The sequence below is a fragment of the Solenopsis invicta genome, chromosome 5 (genome assembly GCF_016802725.1).
Source record: "Solenopsis invicta isolate M01_SB chromosome 5, UNIL_Sinv_3.0, whole genome shotgun sequence".
NCBI lineage: Eukaryota > Metazoa > Arthropoda > Insecta > Hymenoptera > Formicidae > Solenopsis > Solenopsis invicta.
The window spans coordinates 22,978,723-23,002,209 of record NC_052668.1 but is presented as its reverse complement, the minus strand read 5'-3'; the positions used below and the strand labels follow the sequence as shown (position 1 = coordinate 23,002,209).

General features: G+C 40.2%; 1 protein-coding gene across 6 annotated transcripts in view; it reads right to left on the bottom strand.

Moving 5' to 3' along the window:
- LOC105195208 (tyrosine-protein phosphatase 99A) overlaps window positions 1-21,756 on the bottom strand; it is a 309,085-nt gene extending 287,329 nt beyond the window's left edge. For 3 of the 6 annotated variants that reach the window (XM_026131022.2, XM_039449886.1, XM_039449884.1), the window contains exons 1-2: window positions 6,879-7,430; window positions 3,171-5,301 (exon numbers count right to left, since the gene is read on the bottom strand). In XM_026131022.2, the coding sequence (XP_025986807.1) occupies window positions 3,171-3,264 (94 nt within the window). In that variant the 5' untranslated portion in view covers window positions 3,265-5,301; window positions 6,879-7,430. Of the gene's footprint in view, window positions 1-3,170; window positions 5,302-6,878; window positions 7,431-20,984; window positions 21,035-21,452 lie in introns of those variants that run through there. The other 3 variants (XM_039449885.1, XM_026131021.2, XM_039449883.1) reach the window with 3 other exon arrangements.
- Between the last annotated feature and the right edge of the window lie 1,731 nt (window positions 21,757-23,487).

Here is a 23,487-nt window from a genome sequence, read left to right as displayed (position 1 = left end):
ACGACCCAAAAGCCCAATTCATGACAAAATAAATTTATTCCGTGGCCAAATCCGCGCCACGGTAGGTACATATTCCGCTCGTCTAATTTCTGTCACTGACGAATTCCATTAACCGCTTTGAAACATTTAGAACGACCGAATTCTCGGACAAGGATCTTCCGGACGGAAAATCGATACCGCTGATTTCCATGGCCGATGGGGAGTGTGCACCCGGATCGTGATCGACTTTGGTTTCCGTGCCGTTGTGCTCTTAACCAGCCAGCGGGACAGCGGTTACGCGACAGTAAATTCTTGCGTGGTTCGAGAATACGTAATTGGCCAATACACGAAGGAACGAAGTCGAAAGGGAGCAAGAGAGAGAGAGAAAGAGACAGAGAGAAAGGGAAGGAAGAACGAAGGGCAGGCCCCTACTTCCCTAGGTAGAGGGAGGCAGAGAAGTATATAGAAATATGGATGGCGAGCTTTCCGACAAGCCGGTAATGCCGGACCGTAGCAAATGTAGCCGTTAATTGCAATTCCCATTTACACGAAAGTCGGATGTACGAATATGGCGCGCGTATGTAGGAGCGTGTAACGCGTTCGCGCGAGTATGCGAGGATGCGGCGCACGGCGCGGCGGTGGCGCACGTTGGCGGCGGTGGCGCACGTGTAACGAGTGTACGTACTTATATACGTGGGTACGCCACATACCTTAGGTCTAATTCGCAGGGCGCGGTACCACTATCTCTTCCGTGCCACGACGACCTTTCTTCCGCGCGCACGGTTCATTTATCCCGTTCCCCGCTCGCTACCGCTGCGCTCTCGCCGAATTGCGCGCGCGATATTCCGTCCTGTAAGTGTTCATTAAAGCCGAAACGGTATTCCGTAGAAACGTTAACGCGACGAGCGACGGCGGCGATGGCGAGATGCGGTGACGGTAGATTTATATACGAGAAGGATGTTGGGTCCTGATGATGGTAGCTAGCATAGCGTAGCCGGGCGCGGTTTCCGCGTGCGTCCCGACGGTTTGACACGCATTAATTAATGGTCCTCGCGCTATCTGGGTTACGCGTTGATTCATAATTAATCTACACAACGATAACGTAGCATTTAATATTCGCATACGTCGCCGGTGCACACGCGCGGATGAAAAATGTGCATCGCATCGGTGAGCGCGCGCGCGCCTATATAGCGTCATTACGATATCGAACGAGAGAATCATCATTAATCCGTATCGTCGGTCGTGCCGTGCCGTGCACTTTCTACCCTGTCGAACACGATGACGTTCTACACGGCCCGATCAATCAGTAACGTCGACGATCACGCACGACACTAAGTTAATGCCGTTCGCGTCGCGCCGTTACCAGCATCACGATACACGATATTTCGTGCCATCTTCCCGCGTCCCATTCCCGTAAGAATAGCGCCTCGGTGGCTAGCTTCACGTACATCGGCAAGGAGATACAAATTGTAAAATGTGAACTCGACTACCGGCTGCCGAGCTTGAGAACGCAGCTCGAAACGCGCGCGCGGCAGCGGCGTCTTCTTCTACCTCTTCTTCTTCCACGAAGTAACATCCACTTTTACTCTAGCTCTCTCCTTTATGCGTTTCGCTACCTGGGCAAATCGGAGGAAGCGAAATAGGGCATTGTAAAATTCCACGAACGACCTTTGCACCGATTGCGGGATTTAAACGACCGCTCTGCCACGAGGACTTTCTTCCGAGACGCATTCTGCAAGCCGTATTTCTCATTAACGACACGCAAAACATGGAGAGCTCTCCTCTCCTCTCTCTCTCTCTCTCTCTCTCTCTCTTTCTCTCTTCGTCTGCTCTTCGATCGATATTAATTCCCAGATATCTCTTCAAAACGATATGCCAAGAGGTACTTTTACGCTTACGCCGAACGTGTTAATGAAAACTAAATATGTATGTCTATTATCTCCTCTGCTTCTGTAGTAACGAAATTAATTCAGAGATAATACGGCCTTATCGCGCTCACGCCCTTAAAAAAAAATTGCAAGTTTATAAAGCTTTTAGAGCAAAATTCAACATGTGCGAATATGCAAGCCAAATTATGCAAAAAGTGTAATGAAGACAAATTAGTGGATATAAATGTATAACAATGTGTGCAAATACGATAATGATACAAAGTTTATAAATGATATCTATGGCAGATTGATGGGACAGATTAATGGTTAGATATGACAATATGTAAATACATTAATGACATAAAGTTTATGAACATTATCCCTGGCAGATTGATGAAACGACGAGGTGTACCTGGGTGCCACAGTTCGTTATTCCAACGACTATAGAATTAATCCAAAAAGTCGAGACAATCCGGCGGAGAGAGTAAATGCGCGGTATAATTCTTTTATTTTTTACCAACGAGATTCACGAATTTTCATTATCATTAAAACCGCACGTACGTTAAGAATTCAGACCATATATTTCCGCGTATTTGCGTTAGCGCGGAAAGTCCATCGCGAACGTTAATTAACGTTTTCACAATTTCCCCCGCTATGAGTTTGCACCGGTCAACCCGGAAAAGCCTTGCACAATCGAACTTTTGTAACGAGGCTTTCGATTTTCTACTAACGTTGCTTTGTCGGCCCGGGCCCGGTCCAATTTTTTTCCATTTCCATTTGTTTGCAACTTTACACGTATTATTACCCGCATACACAATTTCAAATATGTACGGTGTTGATGCACACCCTTCAGTATGCGGTGAAAACGATCGATATAACATTTATAACCCGTGCAGAGCGACCAGGAGTCAATGGCAGCATTTCTCCGTCGAGACTATATTTACGAGCGGCGATCGAAAGGTTGAAGTAATTTTGATGTCACGTCTCGCGCGCGCAGCGTTGAATAGCAGAGACACTGTGTTTACCGGAAGTCTCTATAGTCTCTCCTCTCTCTCTCTGTCTCTCGGCAACTTCTTGCGCAAGGCTCGCTATTTTCCTCGCACACAAACCCTAAAAATAAATTATTTTCCCTCTCCGTATCGATACTTATTTTTACGATCATATTTTTACATCCTTAGTATTATGTAAGTTTAATGAAGATAGTATACGAACGTGACGTAAAAATTTTCCGAGTTTATCGAGCAAGCATGTCCACGCTATCGCGACACAACGGCTTGGCCCAAAATCCTGAAACCATCTAGATAGGCAACGTGATGTACTCACCATAAAGTCCCCCCGCTGCGGTAGCCTTGAAGACGACCCATAGAAGATAAGCATAGATTATCCGGCCGCCTTTCCACGCATCCATGATGCCCATGGCTTTTATCGGTGTCCCTTTCGGAACCACTACGACCCCAATCTAACTCAATCGAGGTTGATTAGAACCGCTCACGCACTCTCTTGACCCGTCTCCCCCCTCCCCCCCTCGAATCGTTCGTTTCAGATTCCTAAATGCGAGTATCACCGTACCGACGAATTCGTACGGACTTCCGATAATCAAGTCCGATCCGAAACGAGTACCCCGTGCCACACATATCTCCCCCGGCCGAATTATCGTCTTTCTCTCTCTCCCTCTCTCTTTCTCTCTGTTACACGAGGATCAAGATCCTCGTCCGTGTGAACAGCGGAGCGGTCCACGGCAGCGCAAATTTTACTGTACCGTGACAGGGCGCGATACCGCGCGTATACAGGAAGTTTCGTTACACTTACGATCGGACGTGTAACGACAAGCGTCGAGGCACGAGACCGCGCGGGCACGCGATCCGCCACTCGTGTGTACGTACGTGTGTACGTACGTACGTATTCGCGCACTGCTTGAGAGAATGAGAATAAGCAGGCGCGCGCGCGCGATATATAAACGAAACTCGACGAGGGAGGAGTTACGAACAAGCGCGATATAACGGAGCCGACACTTTTCACATTCACTGGCTCTGTGTGCGTCGTATTACGCGCGCACGGATACGTCTAAGCGCACGATTGTACTCCGATCTCATTTTATTAAATTAGTTTTAACCGTTTGTTTTAAGCGTTCGTGGATTTTTATACACAGATCTGTTTCTTCCTCTCCGTACACGGAGATACGGAGGATTCCGCTCCTCGGCCGCTCGAGAGCCTACGAGAGCTTACATCCGCGGCTTTCAATCTCACGGAAGTAAGAGCGCGCGTTTCTTTTGATCGATTCGCGAGCTAAACCAGATCGTCGGGATATATATTGATACGTGAACGGGCAATATCCGCGATATCGCGCGGAATCCGTAACCTAATGTAGCGATCGGAGATTGGATGTGCGCCATTGACGATACGCTGCCGCGATCGTTCGTGCGACGCACGATCGCTTCAATTATTATAAATGAATCGCGCGAGAGCGAGACGCCAACCGTCTTGCACGGCGAACTCTTTTTCGGGGTCCCTCAACCACGTCGTTCCGCCTCGCGTAATCGCGCTGTGGAATCAGCCCCCGGCGAACAAGATTCCTCGGTATCGTTCAACGGAGCGGAACTAACGGCCGAACTTTCGCCGACGTTACGTCCGAAAGCATCACTCATAGGTGGAGGAATCTTGCGCAGTCTTCCACGATGCACTGCGAAAATCCCCGCGAACTAACACTGCCAATTTTCCGGGCAAGCTGTCCCCGCCCAACTCGGTAAACCAAACACAAGGAACTTTTCTTCCACCACTCGCAAAAATTCCCGAAATTTGCGCGCCAGAGAACGGTCCAGCGTCCCATCGAAACGTTCACGACATCTTGCCTCCTCCGTTCCTTTTTCTCGTCCTCGCTCAAAACTCGCAGATATATCTCCCTCGAACCCCTCAAAATCTCATTTCTCGTTTTGTTCCGGGCTAAAAAGCCGGCGGCGATTTCAAGTCGCCGTTGACCCTTCCCGGAAATCAATTCAAAAGCCCTTGATCCGACAGCAGCGGCCTTCTTCTACATGACTGCCGAATCTCGATATTCCTTCGCCTCAAAGCAGTCTTTCGCGCTGTCTAACCATTTTTTTTTTTTTTTTTTAATTCCACCAAAGTCACGTCCAAGTTGCTCTATGTGTCGAGAATGTTTTTCGCTCTCCTGTGTGAATCTATAGCTTCAGCGAAACGTTTACGCATCGATCGTCCGTGCACCTTTTGCTACGTCCGTCATAATCGCGTCTCAGCGAGACCACTGACAAGTAAATCGGCTTCCGTCCCCTTCTTCACATTCTTCGGAAAAACATACGGTGCTACCACAGCTCGCGCAAACATCCAAAGTTCGAGCACGGACGAACCTCGATATCTCGATACCGCGCGATCGCGGTGTTTTTAAAACACACGTGCCAAGTCACGACGGATTACAGGCGCGCGCGTGTCGCGTGTATCTCTGTAAAAGTAAAACCGAGACTAGTAGCCGGCACGGAAAGTGGACTCGCGAGTTCGACTATACGGATAAGAAGAGAACGAGCGCAGGACGCCACGGAGTAGGAAGGACGCCACGGAGTAGGAAGATGCGAAGAAGAGAGAGAGAGAGAGAGAGAGAGAAGCATGGGACGGGACGGGACGGGATGCGCAAGGCGGGAGACTGGGCTACACACATCCAGGGCTGGTCGTCGAACCGGTTTCCTTCTAGAGATCGCAACCGGCCAATTGGAAATACCACTGACAACGAGTCCGTCGGCCGGCCGTTTTACGATCTCGCCGATCGCCGCGGTCGGAGGAGATCCAGATAAAACTCGACCGCCGCGTCGTCGCGCTGAACCGCCGAGCCGAGCCGAGCCGAGGCTGGGACGCGATCCGACGGGTGTCGATCGTAGGGAACCTGCTGCCGGTGGAATCGTTAATGCGCCGGCGAGAGCACGAGAGAATTTTCACGATGAATCGAGAACGAGTACACGCCGCCCCGTTGACGTCAGGAACGAGAATGTTACGGATTCCTTTGCGCTTGAGCACGTTAGACCAGAACTCCGTAGATTTTAATAGACGGCCGGCGAGGGAAATATTTCTTACGAGTTGCTCTTAGCTTTTTAGTTTGAAAAGAAACTGAAATATAATTCGTCTTTTAATCTTTTTATTCGGCCATAGTTGTACCGCGCAATTATTAATAAATAAAAGAAAAAAAAACTCGGAAAGGTGTATCAAAGCGGAAAATGTCTTATATAAAAATGCAACGATTCTCTCGAGTTCTCTTTACACTTTCAAAATGCAATAATCGAATTCTGCTCGCTGGTCCGCCGAAACTGCCACTCACGCCGCGCTGGTTGCGCGATTTTTCAACGTTCGACATGATCCAGAACCCGCGCGCGCGGATTTCGCGCATTTATTTTTGCTTCCACACTCCGACGAGAGCGTACGCGGCACACGCGGGCGTGCAGAAGTATTGCGTCATGATTAACGGTTGCTGCATAAATAGTAATGAGCGTTATTATTGATGTCGCGCTGACAAGTATTGTCTGGCTGAATATATACACGACCCTCTCAGGGAAAACGATTATTAATTTACGACGCTCGCGAAAAGACGGTGGAAAAAACCAATTACGTTTCGCAGAATTTTTCCACGCCTTCGGGATACGTTTCCGGTTCTGGTAAAATAAATTAATCGGTCGCGCACGAGCGCGCAAGTTTTTCGTGCTATTCGGAAAGAAAAGAATGAAACGTCAGCGAAGCTCGAGAAGAACGTACGCCTTGAGTCATAACTGACCAAGCCGATATATAGCGAGAGACTCAAAAAGTCTGGTTCGTGCGAGTACGACGCAACGAGCGACGATGCACAATACGCAACAAGAACGATAATCCGACTAACTTTTAAGCGACACTTCGCTCTTTTACTCTAAATGGGATCTAAGCAATTACGCTCGCGGAGAACTTGTTAATGAAAGCGGGAGTGGGAACGCATGGGAGAACTATCGAAATACAAACGTCGATTAAGCAATAGGACTGTTTAAGCGTTCGCTCTCGACCTACATCGATCAAGATCAAGAGAGGTGGCCCGGTTCGACCATCAATGAACGTACTCTCAGCATAAATTCCCTTCATCTTCGATCGTACGTTTATTCTCGGCCATTGTCCGGTCATCGGGACGTTCAAGAGCGAGAAGGAACGATAAAAGCATTGGGAAAAGTAGTAAACGTGACGAGCTATCGTATTCCTTCTTGGACGGCAACCGATGTAACTTTCCGCGCTAGACGTTGACGTCCTGCGATCGTCACTGTGATAAGAAGCATCTTATCATGGCGTCATGTATCTCTCATATTTTTGCCCAAATTTACTGTTCCCCCACATGTCCCTTGTGGATACTCCTCATCCGATCCCTCTCCGACGGTTCTCGTCGCACTGGACCCTTAAGGGGAAATCCGGCCGTTCGCGCCGCGTCTCGGTCGGATCGCTGACGGACGGACGGACGCGCGCGAGATCGGTACGACGAGAGGATACACGGCGGAGACACGGAGGACGCCGCGACGCTGCGCGTCCCGCAGAATCACGATCCGCACTGGTACGCCATCGAGCGTTAGAGAAACTTCAGCAACCCTCCGACATCCCGGCTCCCCACTCCTTCGCTCACCGACCGAGACGTATACACGTGCGGGGGTACACGCCTGTGTGTGTGTATGTGTTAATTCGTACGTGTACGTTTGGGGCGTGTGCGTGCCGCATCCGTTCGTGTCCGTGTACGTGATACGAACGGCAGAAATACCCACACCGACGCGGACGCCATTCCAACCACGGTTCTCCAGCGACGGACTTCGCGCGCGCACACAGGGTTGGTCGGGGGTGTACGATCGGGTGCGCGAGCGCACCAGGGGCTAACTCCCTTCCTCCGTCGCGACCCTCCACCGCCACCACTGCCGGTGGCACATCGACACGCTTTCCGTCTTTCTCTCAAGCCTGACCGAACTGCGCGCGACCATCCCTCTTGCGCACGGTGTTTTCTCCCTGATATCCTTTCCCTCCCTTTTTTTTGTTCTTCTCGGAGAGAAGGACCTGTGTGTGCCACATGACAATTTCGGTTGAAAACATCGTCGAGTGGCTACTAAACCCGCTCAACGGGCGAAAGGGCGAGCGAGGAGGGAGGAGGGGGAGGGGAGGCAGGGGAGTCGGCAAGTAGCGGAGACCCGCTATCGCCGGTAACAAGCGCGCAAACATCCAGTTTGAAAAGGAGATTCTAAACGACGTAGCTTGCCGGATATTTGAAACCGGGAGGAGAGCCGTCGTCTCTTCGATTTAGCTGGCGCAAAGTCAGTGAGCGACGACACGGCGGACCGGTGGTCCGGCGGTATTCCGCGGCTGATTATCTACCGATGAGAATAAACGGGGGCGACAGTGATAAATTGATAATGACGCGTCGACTCTTGAAGCGCGGTGTGCACGGGCCATGTATCCCGTGAGGTCGGGAATTACGCGGGCAAGACTTTACATCCGAGCGGAATAACAAGCGCAATAACGATAATAATAAATCAAATTTATCGCGCGACAAAGGCAAAGAATTTGTTAACTGGAGAGACAAAAAGCGAGAGAGAGAGAGAGAGAGAGAGAGAGAGAGAGACGGCGAAGCGAAAGGGGAGAAGAAACGTAGGGGAATAAATCGTTCTCTCGCGGAACGTAGCAGCGGGCCTGGCTAACCGGTTACGATACGGGAAGCGCAGGATGTGCACCGTGGTCGCGCATGCTGCTGGCACGGCGAATAAAACGAGAATAATTCGAGCGCTATTGGATAACGTATCGCGACGCCGGAGCTGGAGAACGAAGAGCGCGTATAGCCGCGCTCCGTAGCGCAAGCCATAGCTGGAAATTGGAACTCCGGCTCGTCCACGGGAGTCGGAGCGAGGTCACGCTAGGGCCACCTAATCCAATGTTTTACAGGTTTACTGATTGCGGTGAAGTGCTGTACGACGCGGCTCTCTCTTTCTCTCAAGAGAGACGGTTGGACTACCGACCCTTTTCTGACCTCCCTTCGGACCTATCCCATATCATTCGCCCTTCTCGCGGCGTCCAACCTGCATCCACTCCTTCGCACTCCTCTCTCCCCATCTTCGTCGCTCTGTCTCGCGCGGACGCTGCCCTAATTCTTCGACAAATAAACGCATCATTGGGCAACCGTAGATTTACCAATCAAATCGATGCCTGCCTGCTTCCATACAGGACAGCGGAAACCCAGCGCGGAAGCCATGCGGAAACCCGCACACGATTCGGAATAGCAATGAAAACAGACCTTTAAATCTGCCCGTATCTCGCTCGACGTCCTCTACAACTCGTCGTGATTTCCGATCGTCCCAATCTTTTTGGTCGGTCAACGTTCCATTGGTGACTCTACGATACGCTCTGGACTTCTCTTTTTCAATCAACTCATTAACATAAAGACACATACACGCGCATACACTTAATGCGTTACTGATCCAAATGCAAATTTACATTAGTCGAAAAGCGTGATTCAAGTTAAAGAATTCTTTATCAAGTTTTTATAAAAATTGAGATAGGAACAGTCGATAATAATGGAGTGGCTAACAAAAATTGAATACAATTATATTATTATTATCGAAATTTCTCTAATTACATATCACGGTAGACGGTAAACATTTTTCATTGTATCGTAAAATATTCTTCGCGTATTTAACGTAACATTGTAAAGATACGTTTTTCTCTTCGTAGATTCTTGAATATTTCGTCATTTTCTTAAACGCGTTGTCGCGATCCCGTGTAACTCTTAATTCGAGAAAGGCAATTGCCTTAGTCGTTTTCTCTCTTATCGAACGATATTTCCTTCCATCAAACGCCCTACTGCGCTCACGGAACATCTCGCATCAAAGATTATTAACGAACGCCATCGATGAAAGAGACGCGCTTCGTTAAACCCATCGTGTTCATTAATCCGATCGCGAGAGAGGTACGTGCGAGAGTTTATAATAAAACTCTCCTGCCAACAGGAGAGCGGGGACTTCCATACAGGATAAGTGGCGGAATCTCGTTTCTATAAATTGAAAGTATCGAAAAAAGTGGAACAACGTGGGAGCGCAAAAAGGAGAGAACGATAATGGCCGCTTCTTGCATCGCGCTGAACGCTGCGTTAAGTTCGCGGGTAGACGGGTGGCGGATAGATGGGATGGATAGATGGATAGATGGATAGATGGATGGATGAATGGATGGCCGGGCGGACGGCCTGGACGGACGGACGAATGTCCTTGCGCTATCGATTACAAGGATGGCTTGCGCGACAGACAAGGAAAGAGCGGTAAAGTGATGCAGACAAATGGTAATGTCATTACTTTTATCTCGGTAGTGGCGAAATAGAGGCCGAGAAACGCAAGTACTTTGTCTAAAATGAAAGGGAGAAAATTATAACGCGATAGATGTAAAGATGAAAATACATAAAACCAACACAGTATAACGTAATTAAGCTAGGAGATTTTATTACAATATTATTTTATTACGGCATAAGATTCTGCTGAATTTTCATAAATAATTTCCCGTTGCACCTTTAAATAATCGCTTTTAATCGCGAACGATTAGTATTTAGGAGAGGCTCTACAGCTTATATTCTTAGAGAATTCCTTTCGAAAGAAATTTAATTTATAAATGTGGAACGTGTATTTATTTATTTCAGGTAATTATAAAAAGAGGACTTTATTGATTAATATCATTTATTTCCATCTTACACGTAACTTATTTAACTATGTGTGCCGTTTGCCCCAAAGGCTTAAACCAGAGTGAAGGGTTTTTCTCTCACAACGCTCATCCCACACAACGCTCATTCATAACCAGGGAGGGGGGATGAGTTCATTCCAACTGCCATACCGTTTAAACGAACGCCCAGTGTACAATATAAATGTATTATACTCTATATTCCCAACACGCCTCCTTACATTTATATTTTACACTTTAATATACCTTTACATTATGTTCAATAGTTTCCTGAATTTTTCAAATTTTTCTTTGGACACGGCCTTGGTAAATATATCTGCAATATTCTCATTCGAGTCAACCTTACATACTTCAATCAATTTTTCTTTAACGCTTTCATGTACATAGTGATATTGTATTTCTATATGTTTAGAGTTTTTCGTAAAATCTCCGAAATTTGCTATGCTTATCGCCCCTGAGTTATCTTCATAAATTTTTATAGGTTCATTTATGCTTATATCAAATATTTTAACTAACTCTCTAATATACTTTAACTCAGTCACTACTTCTGATAGTGCTACATATTCCGCATAAGTCGAAGCTTTGGTTACACATCTTTGTTTTCTCGATTTCCAGTCAATTGCATTTCCATACAAACTAATTACATAACCAGATGTGGATTTCCTATCTATGCTGTCGCCTGCCCAATCAGCATCTACATAACAATGTATAACTTCTGCGTTTTCATTTCTTCGATAGCATAAACTTAAGTCTTTAGTTAAGTACAGGTATTTCAAAATTCGCAAAGCGTACTTAAAATGCGTTTCGTTATAACAATTCTGATATCTACTCAAGTAATTTACACTATAACTCACATCAGGTCTTGTACTAGAACTTATGTATAATAATGCGCCAATTAAGTTTCTATACTTTATATCGGATACACACTCTTCAGCCTTTTCAATCTTTAAATTTATCTCCATGGGAGTGCTATATAATTTCCCATTATTTACTTTGTATTTATTTGCTAAGGACTCTATATATTTTGTTTGGTTAAGATTCATTTCATATTTACGATAGTTGTAATCTATTTGAATACCAAGGTATTCATTTATTTCTCCTAAATCTTTCATTTTGAACTTGTCCGATAATAGTTTCTTTATGCTTTGTATTTTCTCTTTATCTTTGCTGCAGATCAATAAGTCATCTACATATATTAGAAGATAAGTAGTATTTTTACCTTTTCTGTGAATGTATAAGCACAATTCTACATTGCTTTTCCTAAAACCTAGTTTCATCATATACTCATCGAAACACTCATACCAATCTCTAGGACTTTCTCTTAATCCATACAATGCTTTTCTTAATTTAAACACTCTATCTGTACCATCTTCATATCCTTGTGGTTGATTCACATATACCTCCGAGTTAATCTTGCCGTTTAGAAAAGCAGTTTCTACATCCATTTGTTCAATTTTTAAACCATTTTGACAACAATATGAAAATAAGATTTTTAACGTTTGATTTTTTGCAACTGGAGCGTATATGTCATCAATTACATTTGTTTGTTGGAAACCTCTTACGACTAACCTAGCCTTATACGTATCGTCGGACTTCCTTGTGTAAACCCATTTTACCTCTAATACCTTTTGACCTTGTTCCTTATTAACTAATTTCCAAGTTTTATTTTTATTGATACAATCTATCTCTGTATCCATCGCCTTTTTCCAATTTTCGCATTCATTACTATTTAACGCTTCCTCAAATGTATAAGGAGTATCTACTCTACAATAGTTTACATAGATATTACTAGAACTATTCTCTGGATATCTTATTGGGATTTTCTTTTCTCGCTTAGATCTACGTGGAACCTTTGATTCTACATTTTCAGAGTCATTTTCCTTTGATTTACGATTTTCTTCATCTGTTTCATCCGCGCTTTCAGAAACACTATCATTTAAGTCATTATTTGCATTAGTATCGCTTTCATTATCATTTTCATCAAGGTTAATACAAATTACATTCTCTTCCACGATATCAACATGTCTCGCGACTATTACTCTATTGTTTACAAAAACTCTATATCCAACATCACTATAGCCTAATAGAATTCCCATATCTGCTTTTTTTTCCCATTTCGAAAATCTTCTTTGTTCTGGCTTTCTTACAAAAACTTTACTACCGTACAATCGCAGATGTTCAACATTTGGTTTCTTTCCGAAAAATATTTCATAAGGGGTTTTCTTTTCTATTGTATTTGCTAACGTACGATTTTTCAGGTATGTGGCCGCCCATATTATTTCCGGCCAATATTGCTTACCTACTTGTGCCTCTGCTAATAAACAACGCGCCATGTCCATTATCGTCCGATTAAACCGTTCCGCCGTACCGTTTAACTCATGTACATATGCAGGACAGCTGTTTATTACAATACCCTTTTCTTTGGCAAATCTATAAAAGCGGTTATTCATGTACTCTTTCCCGTTATCGCACCTTAAAGTTTTTACCCTTTTCCCAGTCATATTTTCGCTTTCATTTACGAATTGTACTAAACAATCGAAAACTTCATCTTTGGATTTTATGCAGTAAACCTTAGCTATTTTACTATAATCATCTATGAACGAAACAAAATATCTTTCTCCATTTAGACCAACCGTTTTAAAACTTCCACACACATCTGTATGTATAATCTCCAGAACGTCTCTAGCTTTTGTTCTGTTGTTATTAAAAGGCAGGTTATGCATTTTATTCTCTAAACACGTTTTGCATTTCATATATTCCGATTCAAGTTTATTTGGAATGCCTTCTAACAATTGTTGAGTACTTAATGTATTTAGATAACTAAAATTTACGTGACCTAAGATTCTATGCCACCTTTCCTTTTGACTCATGTTATTGTTTCGTGCGGCACTGTTTACACTAATCTCCTTGGTTTTTAATTTACTTGTCATTCTGTAAACCTGTTTTTCTTTGAAAGCTACTGCTATTAATTTATTATTCTCATCAACAATTTTTGCAATATTTCCTTTTGAAATAATCGTATTTTTATCCGTTAATTTTCCAAAACTAATTAAATTTGTATTCATCTCTTTGGCATAAAAAACATTACTCATATTTACTTCATTCCGTTTACCAAACGCGTCAAAGTAACTTACTACGTTCCCGATTTTCGTTGCTTTTATATATCTATTATCTCCTAAGTAAATATTGACTGGCTCTTTAAGTACAATACTTTTCTCGAAATAATTCTCATTATTAATTATATGGTCAGTACATCCGCTATCTAATAACCATTGGATTTCATTATCTAACTTATCTTTACTGTAGCCACTCTGCGCCTCGTGTGCCATGGCTATCCATGCGCTGCTCTGCTCACTGGTGGTGGCTCCTTGCTGACGGAAGTTACCGCGTCCTCTGATGTAGTTGCCTCTTCCGCCTCTGCCTCGTGCGCGACCACGTGTTGAACCTCGCCATGTTCCTTGGTTGTACCCCGCTTGGCCGCCATCTTGGCACTCTCGTGCGAAATGCCCGGTTTTGCCACACTTGAAGCAGTTTCCTTTTTGATCCTTCTTCGCTGTGAATACATTTGATCTTCTTTCACCTCTTTCACCATGATCGTTATTCTTCATTTCGGCAATCTGGATTTTATTTTTGACGTAGGCCGCTGTTTGATCCTCTTCCCTTAACGTGTCGATTAAATCGCCAATGTAACTGTATTGGCTCGGCAACGTGTTTAGCATATAATTCAGTTTTTCCTTTTCGCTGATCTTGGCTCCAGCGCTTCTTAATTCATTGACTGACTTCTCAAAATCACTGAAGAATGTTGCTGTATCACTGTACTTTTCTAATTTCATCTTCTCCAGTTTGTTTCTGCACACAATTTGTAACGCTGTAGATTCCTTCAAATACATTTCGTCTAGTCTCTTTATAATTCCATATGCTGTAGTTTCTTCACAAACAAATTCTAGTTGTTTATTCGATATCGCACCATAAATCAGATTTATTGCCTTTAAATCGTTTTCATCCCAGTCTTCACTATCTGTTGCGACTCTTGCTCTGGTAATTACTTCTTGGCACTTTTTCAATTTAAGGAACATCGTTATTCTCTTCTTCCACATACTATAGTCCTCTCCGTCGAATACTGGTATCATAATCTCCTTTTTCTCCATTTTGTCTTCTTTATTCTCGAACGTTCCTTCGTGTTCGGAATGTACCACGTGCTCGTCTCGAGCGTCTTTTCACTTAGCGAAATTCACGTGTCCAACACTTTTCACCACTTAAATCACCCAAGCAAACCAACCACGCTCTGCTACCATGTTAAGATTGGTGATTATAAAAAGAGGACTTTATTGATTAATATCATTTATTTCCATCTTACACGTAACTTATTTAACTATGTGTGCCGTTTGCCCCAAAGGCTTAAACCAGAGTGAAGGGTTTTTCTCTCACAACGCTCATCCCACACAACGCTCATTCATAACCAGGGAGGGGGGATGAGTTCATTCCAACTGCCATACCGTTTAAACGAACGCCCAGTGTACAATATAAATGTATTATACTCTATATTCCCAAGCTTATATTCTTAGAGAATTCCTTTCGAAAGAAATTTAATTTATAAATGTGGAACGTGTATTTATTTATTTCAGGTAATTACAAGCCGTTTTTTGCTACAAGGTACATATTAATGCCACGTTCATTTTAAAGGAGAAGAACTAAAGTTGTATATCATTTTGATGTCTCGCGGTTTCTCCTGATACGCAAAAATGATAGATCCCAGTGCGGCAGTTTACCCAAAGGGCAAAGAATAATATGCGGTTGGAATATATTATGAGCCGCGAAAAAAGCTTATAAAGCAAATCCTAAAAGACTCCATTGAATAACCTGAGAGAGGTCTCGAATAAACCACTTCGCGCGCGCGTGTACAGCAATTTTCATAAATAATTTATAAAACGTTTACCATATGCCCATTATTATACCGATGTTAATACATCGGTAATAAATTTTCATTATTGTTAAATTACGTAATACTTCTCTCACTTTAGATGATCTACATTTCACATCAAAATTCCGAATAGAATTTTTATTTTACTTCTAATTTTATGCTATACGTGTATTTTTATGACACACATATATATCACATGTGCGGACGCGCTTTAATATATTTTAAATGTATGCGTAAACGTATTCATTTAATGTTTTTACAGGACGTAAAATTAGAAATAACCTTGCCAAACATTATAAATTACCTAAAGTGAGCTGCGAATGCTAATATAATTAATTATTTCTACTATAAACGCTTTCTCTCTGTTCAATAGTTTATATACTTGTAATTGTGTTATTGTTACCTCTGCATCGCGTATTGGTCTCCTTAATCTATCTAGCGAGATAATAATACAACTTATGAATAATTGATTACACAAATTATCACGAACAGAATCGAGGTATCTCTGTTAATAATTGATACCGAGTATACGATTTAGTATTTGTATCATCTAATTGGATATGTTAATCGTATTTAGCAACTACATGAATATTGAAAAGATTACATTCGGTTAATAACACGTTTACATCATTATTTATTTACGCGTTGCATTAAAAAGCCCGACGTTAATAATATGTCCGGAAAAGCAACGGTTTATTAATGCCAGCATAATGGGAAGGAAGAGGGGAGACGAAGGTAGCCATGTACACACGCGCGCATTGGGCGCCTATAAATTATTTATAAAATTAACCGCATCGGTCCGTGTAGCGATCTCCTAAAATCCCCCATGACGCGAGCGTTTCGGAGGATGCTGGGATCCCCAGATCTGCTCCCGACCGGAAGCACATCCTAAGACGATCGTCGCCCGTGTACCGGATCCGGATTAGGTTCCCCCTTATAAACGTGAAACCAATTCATCCCACAGCACGCTGTCTAACCGCGGAACAGTTTTTTATCATATCGGCATATTAAATTATTTCTTACGCATAATATCCGTGAGGAAATAAAGATAAAATTTGAAATAATATCGCGTATTCAACAAAAGTTATTACAAAGATAAATCCAGTTAAATGCTTCTCTTCATTATAATTTTTACGTCCAAATCTGTGCGAGTCAGCGTGTATCTATGTATATATGAGAGAGAGAGAGAGAGAGAGAGAGAGAGAGAGAGAGAGAGAGAAATTGCTTCAACCTTATCATTTTTTTATTTTAAAAGACGAAAAAATTCTTCTACAGCTTTTCAAAAACTGCAATAATCTTTATGAATGAAAATTTTTAAGCGAGTGATCGACGATCGCAATGTTTGCGTGCACAAAACTATGGTCCAAATATATCGAGTAACGAAAATTTAAATGTACAAGAGGTTAAATTTGTTTGCTCATTAGCGGGATACGTCCCTTATCGTTAACGAGGAAGTCATAGTACATCCGTGTGTTGATTGGCAGTGCAACGAATCCGTTTATTGATTTGTACAGCCTGTACTCCCAATATCAATATCGATATTTAATTGCGTCAATTATTTTACGCGGTATTCAATTTGCGCAAAGGCGTACAAAATTTTTTTTTTTTGTTTCTCAAACCTTTCGCAAATTCTGGTTTGTTGATCATGCATTCGTTAATGAGCAGGTAAAACATAAAATGTCGAATCGTTATTTGTTGTTCGCGCGCCAGCTTTTTTCCGTAGCAACAAGCATATCCTCGAGCAAAACAATTTATTCGCGCACGTAGTGCGCAAAATAAAATGGACAATCCACGGGTTTTGGGCACGGTGAAACGCAGATACTTGCACCGCGATACAGCAGTTACAAATAGTTTTTTATCACCATATTCTGCGCGACATTAATACACGCAGCTTCAAAATCAACACGAAAAAAATTTTTTTTTATAGTTTTAAATCGTTGTCAGGACATATTTAGCGCGACACTTCGTCGAAATTCGTATTTTCCTCCATTTCCCTTATCAAGGGACTATTCGTAATTTTAATCTACCATATACACAGGCGTATACACCTACGGCAATGTATAATTGAGCGCTTGAGAGATTCGTTGCATCAATAACGTCGTACCATTTTGGTGCAACAAATAGACGGGCAATTACTGATGCACCGATGCATTGAAACCTAACAAGAACCGGCCGGGACCGATTCGTATTGCCAATTCATTCGCTCGTGGAGCTTCCCTGGTACGAATGGACGAATGGACGAATGAACGAACGAACGAACGAACGAACAAACGAGAGATCGGAGAGAAAGGTCGGCCAAGGGGCTCTCCGAAGCTATGTAAACTGCGGAAACGTGCAAATAAGTAACCCACAGCTCTCGCGGAGGTAGCGGCCGGGGGCTTCGCCCTCCGATAAATTGTTCTCAGGTCGGAGGTTAGCGCTATTTCGAAGGATGAATGTGCACTAATATGCGCGCGTGAATAACTCGGCGAAAGTTTTCAGCGCGCCGTGGGAAAAATTTTCTCGCGAACGCCCAGCCCGATCCGGGAGGAGGATAGCAGATGAAGTACTACTGACGAAACGTTACGAGTCTCTCCGGAAAACGGATTTTCGAAACGGAAAGTTACTTCCTGTTGAAAGTATGCTGTCGGTATTACGCCGTAATTAAGTTTCACGTCATTCATTATCGTATCATTTTCACCATACCCCGTATTATTATTAATCCTTATGGCTCGCTTGCAGCAAAAAGATTTTATACCCAAAAAGTATTAAAATACGAAACGAAAAATATAAGACAGCAAAAATTATATTTTTGAGAAAGTTCCGTTAAGTGACATTATTATTCGATTTTTTTCTCTGCATTGGACAAAACTTTGACTTTTCTGTGTTTATCCTCTATTTTTAATATATATATATATATATTTATTTATTTATTTATTTACATTATTCGTAACAAAAGCTTAGGTATATTTAGGTATATTTTTTAATACAGTTTTATGACAAATAAGAACAAACACATAATCGTTTAAAAATGAGATAATACTATTAATTTAGATAAAATAAAATAATAAGAAATATTACATCATGCAGATGTGAAATAAAAAAATAAATAAAAAATATTCAATACATTTTTTTTTCCAATAACTTCGCTCTCTTTGAAATGTAATTTAAGTTACTCTCAAGTTTAGTAGATCATGATAGTAAATAGCCGCAAGGATTGCTACAACTATAAGTAATTTGATGGTTGCAGAAGCAATATAAATTGAATTGATAAACTTAATTAACTTTGCAATCAATTGAATCATTCGTATCAGTTGTCGCGAATTATATAGATAGGCGTGTGCATCGTAATCTCATAAAAATTTGTCAACGCGGATCAGCACGGCGAAAGAATCACGATATTTCCTTCGGTCGTAATAGTTAACGACGTCTGGCGGAGCAACAAAACGCCGCGTAATCTAGGAGACAATACGATCGGGCAAAATTTAATTTCGCGAAAGGGAATTCTTCCCGCCGACGCGTCGCGCCGTTACGCGCTACATGACGAAGGGTCGGCGAACGGAAGCAGAGATCTAAGAAGATAAAGGGTGTTCCCGTTGAAAGCGATGTTTGAAACGTAGTTAATAAAATCGCATGAATATTCAACGTCGCGGGAATCGAAGTCCCGCGGGATCGAAACAAAAAGGTCGACGCATATTTGCCGTTACAAGCTCTCTTGCCGCCCCGGAAAATTGAACTTTCAGAATCCGCATGGATCATTTTTTGCTCGCCCCGCCCGTGGGGCGATTCTCAAATTGGACTTTTGCGATGAAATTTTTTCACTACGCCGAGAAGAGAACCATGGGTGTGTGTCTGTGATCGTTTTCATAAATATCGCTGTTCAACGGCAGATTTCTCTAAATTGCGCTGATAAATTCGCGGCAATTTAATACGAGAACAAATTTCCTCTCGATAATCGCTCGTAATCTTTTTTAATTTCTTATAACTAATGAAATCTTATTCATTGTTATTCAAATGTAACATCGGGAATTATTAATAAATGTAACATGAATATAGAGAATCGATATTTTCTTGTAAACCTTTGCTTAAAAATCGATCACTTTTGTCATGTTTCTCTGCGTGCCTCATTGGATGCACCCAGATGCTCAACCGCTCACTGAGAGGTTAGATAGCAATTGAAGATGATTGGTTGGATTCAAAGGAAAGAACCAATCATTTTCAATTGCTATTTAGCCACTTTGTGAGCAGTTGCGCATCTGGATGCACCTATTTTGTTGCATTAATATATTTCCATCTTTATTTGCATATTTTCATGACACATTTTAACGACATAAAATTATATTTAAAAATAAGCGTTTAAAACGTATTATGATTTGTTAAATATAAATGAATTAAGTGCATTATTTTTAGTCAGTATTAATTCACGGGCGATTTACACATCATCATTTGATAGGTGCAATATTGGATGGAAATAATGACGTGACAAAAGTGTCGAATTATAAATTAACCGACCGGATTATGAGCCGAAAGAAACTTCGGTCGACTACTCGTTGGAACGTTCAATATTCAATATACCACGGTCGATGACGTTCAGTGAGAAATGACATCAGATCCAAAACAAATAATGGGCTTTTCAATTCATAAATTTTATTTATATTTCTCGTCAATGTACATTTTCCATCTATGTACATCTCTATATACTCGTATGTATATCGTTATGAAATATCTTGCCAAAACATTATCAAAATTAATTTTTTATAAGTATTAAAAATTTTATATTGTACATTAAAAGCATTATCTCAGTGTGAATACTTTTTTATATTAATGTTATGAAACTCTAAAATTTTTTTGCTTCATGATGAAAGATTTAGATCTAATGCGATTTTATTTTCACCGTACGACATCAAATTAATCAAATTATCAATATGGATAGGTTACTAAAAGATTAAGAGTAAAAGATAAAATTAGTATATTGCGAATAAATATAACTAATAATTATTAATACGTTCTTTTTAATAAATTAATAGAAGTAACTTACGGCAAAGAAATTTTCCGTTCTCTTTTTATTCGTGATACATACATATTGAAAGTAGTCAATATTTTATTTTTCTACTAACATATATATTTAATTCAGAGAAGAGATATAGAGAAACCAAATACAGATCTCAAATCTATTAAAAAAATATTTGAAGAGAAAAAGAGAAGATAAATTAGCATTTTCATTAAATATTAATTAACAAATATTTACATATTTTGCATTACAATTTCATAATGTAAAATGACAAAATAAGCTTAATTTTATTTCGTTCTACGTCTGTACAAACGCTTCCCTCATATTCGCAATATACCGATAAACTGTATCAAGGATGTTTAAACCCATCCATTTTGAAATAAGTAATGGATCTATGAGATGCATAAAACATTTTTATGTTATTGTTAACTTCATAAATACATAAATTTAGATACATTATATCCCATCCCATTTTTATAGATCCATTATCTTAATTTAAAATAAAAGATAATTTTTCACTCACAGGTACGAAGCGCAACAGCGGAGTAATAACTGCATCGTAGCTACGTTAATCTGTAAAATACAAATTTATCCAAGTTATTAGGCAAATGTTTCAAGTAATTAAAATTTCAACACAAAAGTTATTATACGTAATAAATTTTTTTACTTAATTTAAATAGAGATATTTATTAAAATTTAATTTATTATATCTTCCAAGAAATGTTATTTTTAATTATATTAAATAATTAAATAATAAAAACATTGTAATATAAACTTTTTAAATATCTGATTTTTGTACGAATAGAAGTAAAAGTAAGTGTATAATTTAAATATTTAAAATATTACAAAAACTAAAACACTAAATATATTTTCTATACATATATCATACAATGATGCAATATGACAATACGACATAAGACCGTCACAGGAGTAAATGATTAATTCCGCGCAAGAAAATAGCAAATAATAAGTAAAATAAAATATTATTTACCTCATTGTTGCTCCGCCGTTGCCTGATGCCTATACCCAGGCCTCCTCCTCCTCTCAGATCTCTTCATTGCACTGATAGAACACTCACTCCCGAAAACATGAACTAGTTATTAAAATATAATAACCGCGCGATACTGTACGACACTCCCGAAAACATGAACTAGTTATTAAAATATGATAATCGCGCGATACTGTACGACATTCCCGAAAATATTAATCAAAATTATTTAAAGTACGATGAATTGATCGGGATTCATTTATGTACACTCCAATATCGAAAATAGAAGCGATGGTTAAATTCCCTCTGGATCTTCGGTTGTAAAACAAATCCAGTTAATCTGCAACATACAAATATAACATCCGAATTATGCAAAGCTCAAGATAATTAATATTTTATGAAAACGAGAATGCACGAGAGTAATAATCAATCACGAGCAATTGACTACGCAAAACTAATTCTCGAATTTGGAAAATATATTTTCGATGCGTTCTCGGAAATGTTCTACTCACACCGATTCTTTTAATGATTAAAACGCAAAAATTGGAGATCTCTTGGAGGAACACAACTTATAAATAGACGGTTTCTATATGCTGAAAATATATCTACAAAATGATTGTGTAACTTCTTTAAAGAAAATATTTTTATAAATGTAAACATTTAAAATTTAATAAAACAAATCTAATTCTAATTTATTTTTTGCAGACTATTCTGAATTTCAACTTACAATTAAATTACCGATCACCGAGAGACATGTTTTTCAAAGAATTTTTGGGCTCTAAAAATCTGACAAAATTCTGATAACACATACTGTTTCAACATATACTGTTTCCATATTTAAAAATATGATTGTGCAATTATATGAAACGTTTTTTTACTGTTTTTTTTTTATATAAATGTTCGAATTTGAAGCAGAATCGATCAAGTAATTCAAAGTTAAAAAATTGTTTTCAAATCCCTACATGGTTGATGAATGATTAAATTAGTGTAATTAAAAACTTAAAATCTACACTGAGAGAAAGAATATCTTAAAACAAAGAAATTTTACTTAACACAAAAAACTTTTTCACTTGATGAGTTCCAATAGTTTATTTACTTACTGTTAAGTAATAAATGTTTTAATTAAAATATTCACGTAAATAAAATGAAGAAATGATTTTTAATCAAGTATTTTTTCTTTGTATTTCTAGAAACTATTTATTGTTACATTATTTTTATATTCCTGATAATTAGGTTTTTAAGAAAACAATTTAATTAAGTTTAATAATATTATTAGCTTATTAATAAAATCATTATTTAAATGTAAAAAAATAGAATATTACAAAATTAAATACAAATATAAGGTAAAATCGTCTATTATAGAATAGGTTCCCGTTTTTCGAGTTTCATTTTTAGTCATAAAACACGGTTCTAAGTTAAACCAGAAATAATAATATCACGTTATTAAATTAAAAGTCAATTTAATAAACGATATATTAACAAGCATCTAATATGATAATGAAGTCAATAAGAATCCTTTACCCTAAAAAATTGTGAAGGATTTGTTACAAAAAATAATACCTCAACCAGAGATCAAACCTGGAAATTTACAACTGTCTAGATGTCTTAACCATCTTGACCACTGAAGCATGCGGTTGATATCTTTAAATAATTATATTATTTACCTTAAGGCTTCCATGTTCCTCTTCCTCCTAGACCTCCCTGTTTTCTTTTTCCTCCTCTTAAGAAGTCTAGGTTGGCAAGCCTTTTCTTCCCGTTGCACAGACACTCACATAATATACGATTATGATATCTATTGAATAGACTACTTATGTTATAAATATTTTATTAAATATTTAAAAAATATATATCTCTAAATAAAATTGAATCTACATGAAAAAGATACATGTAAATATAACTTAATAAGTAAATATTGTAATTCATGTAGACGTAATCTTGAAATTTAAAGCACAATCCTGTTACAAACGAATTTATGCAAATATAATTTTGTAATTACGACATTGCCTATGGCTACTTCGCGTTTCGAAAACTATAAGCA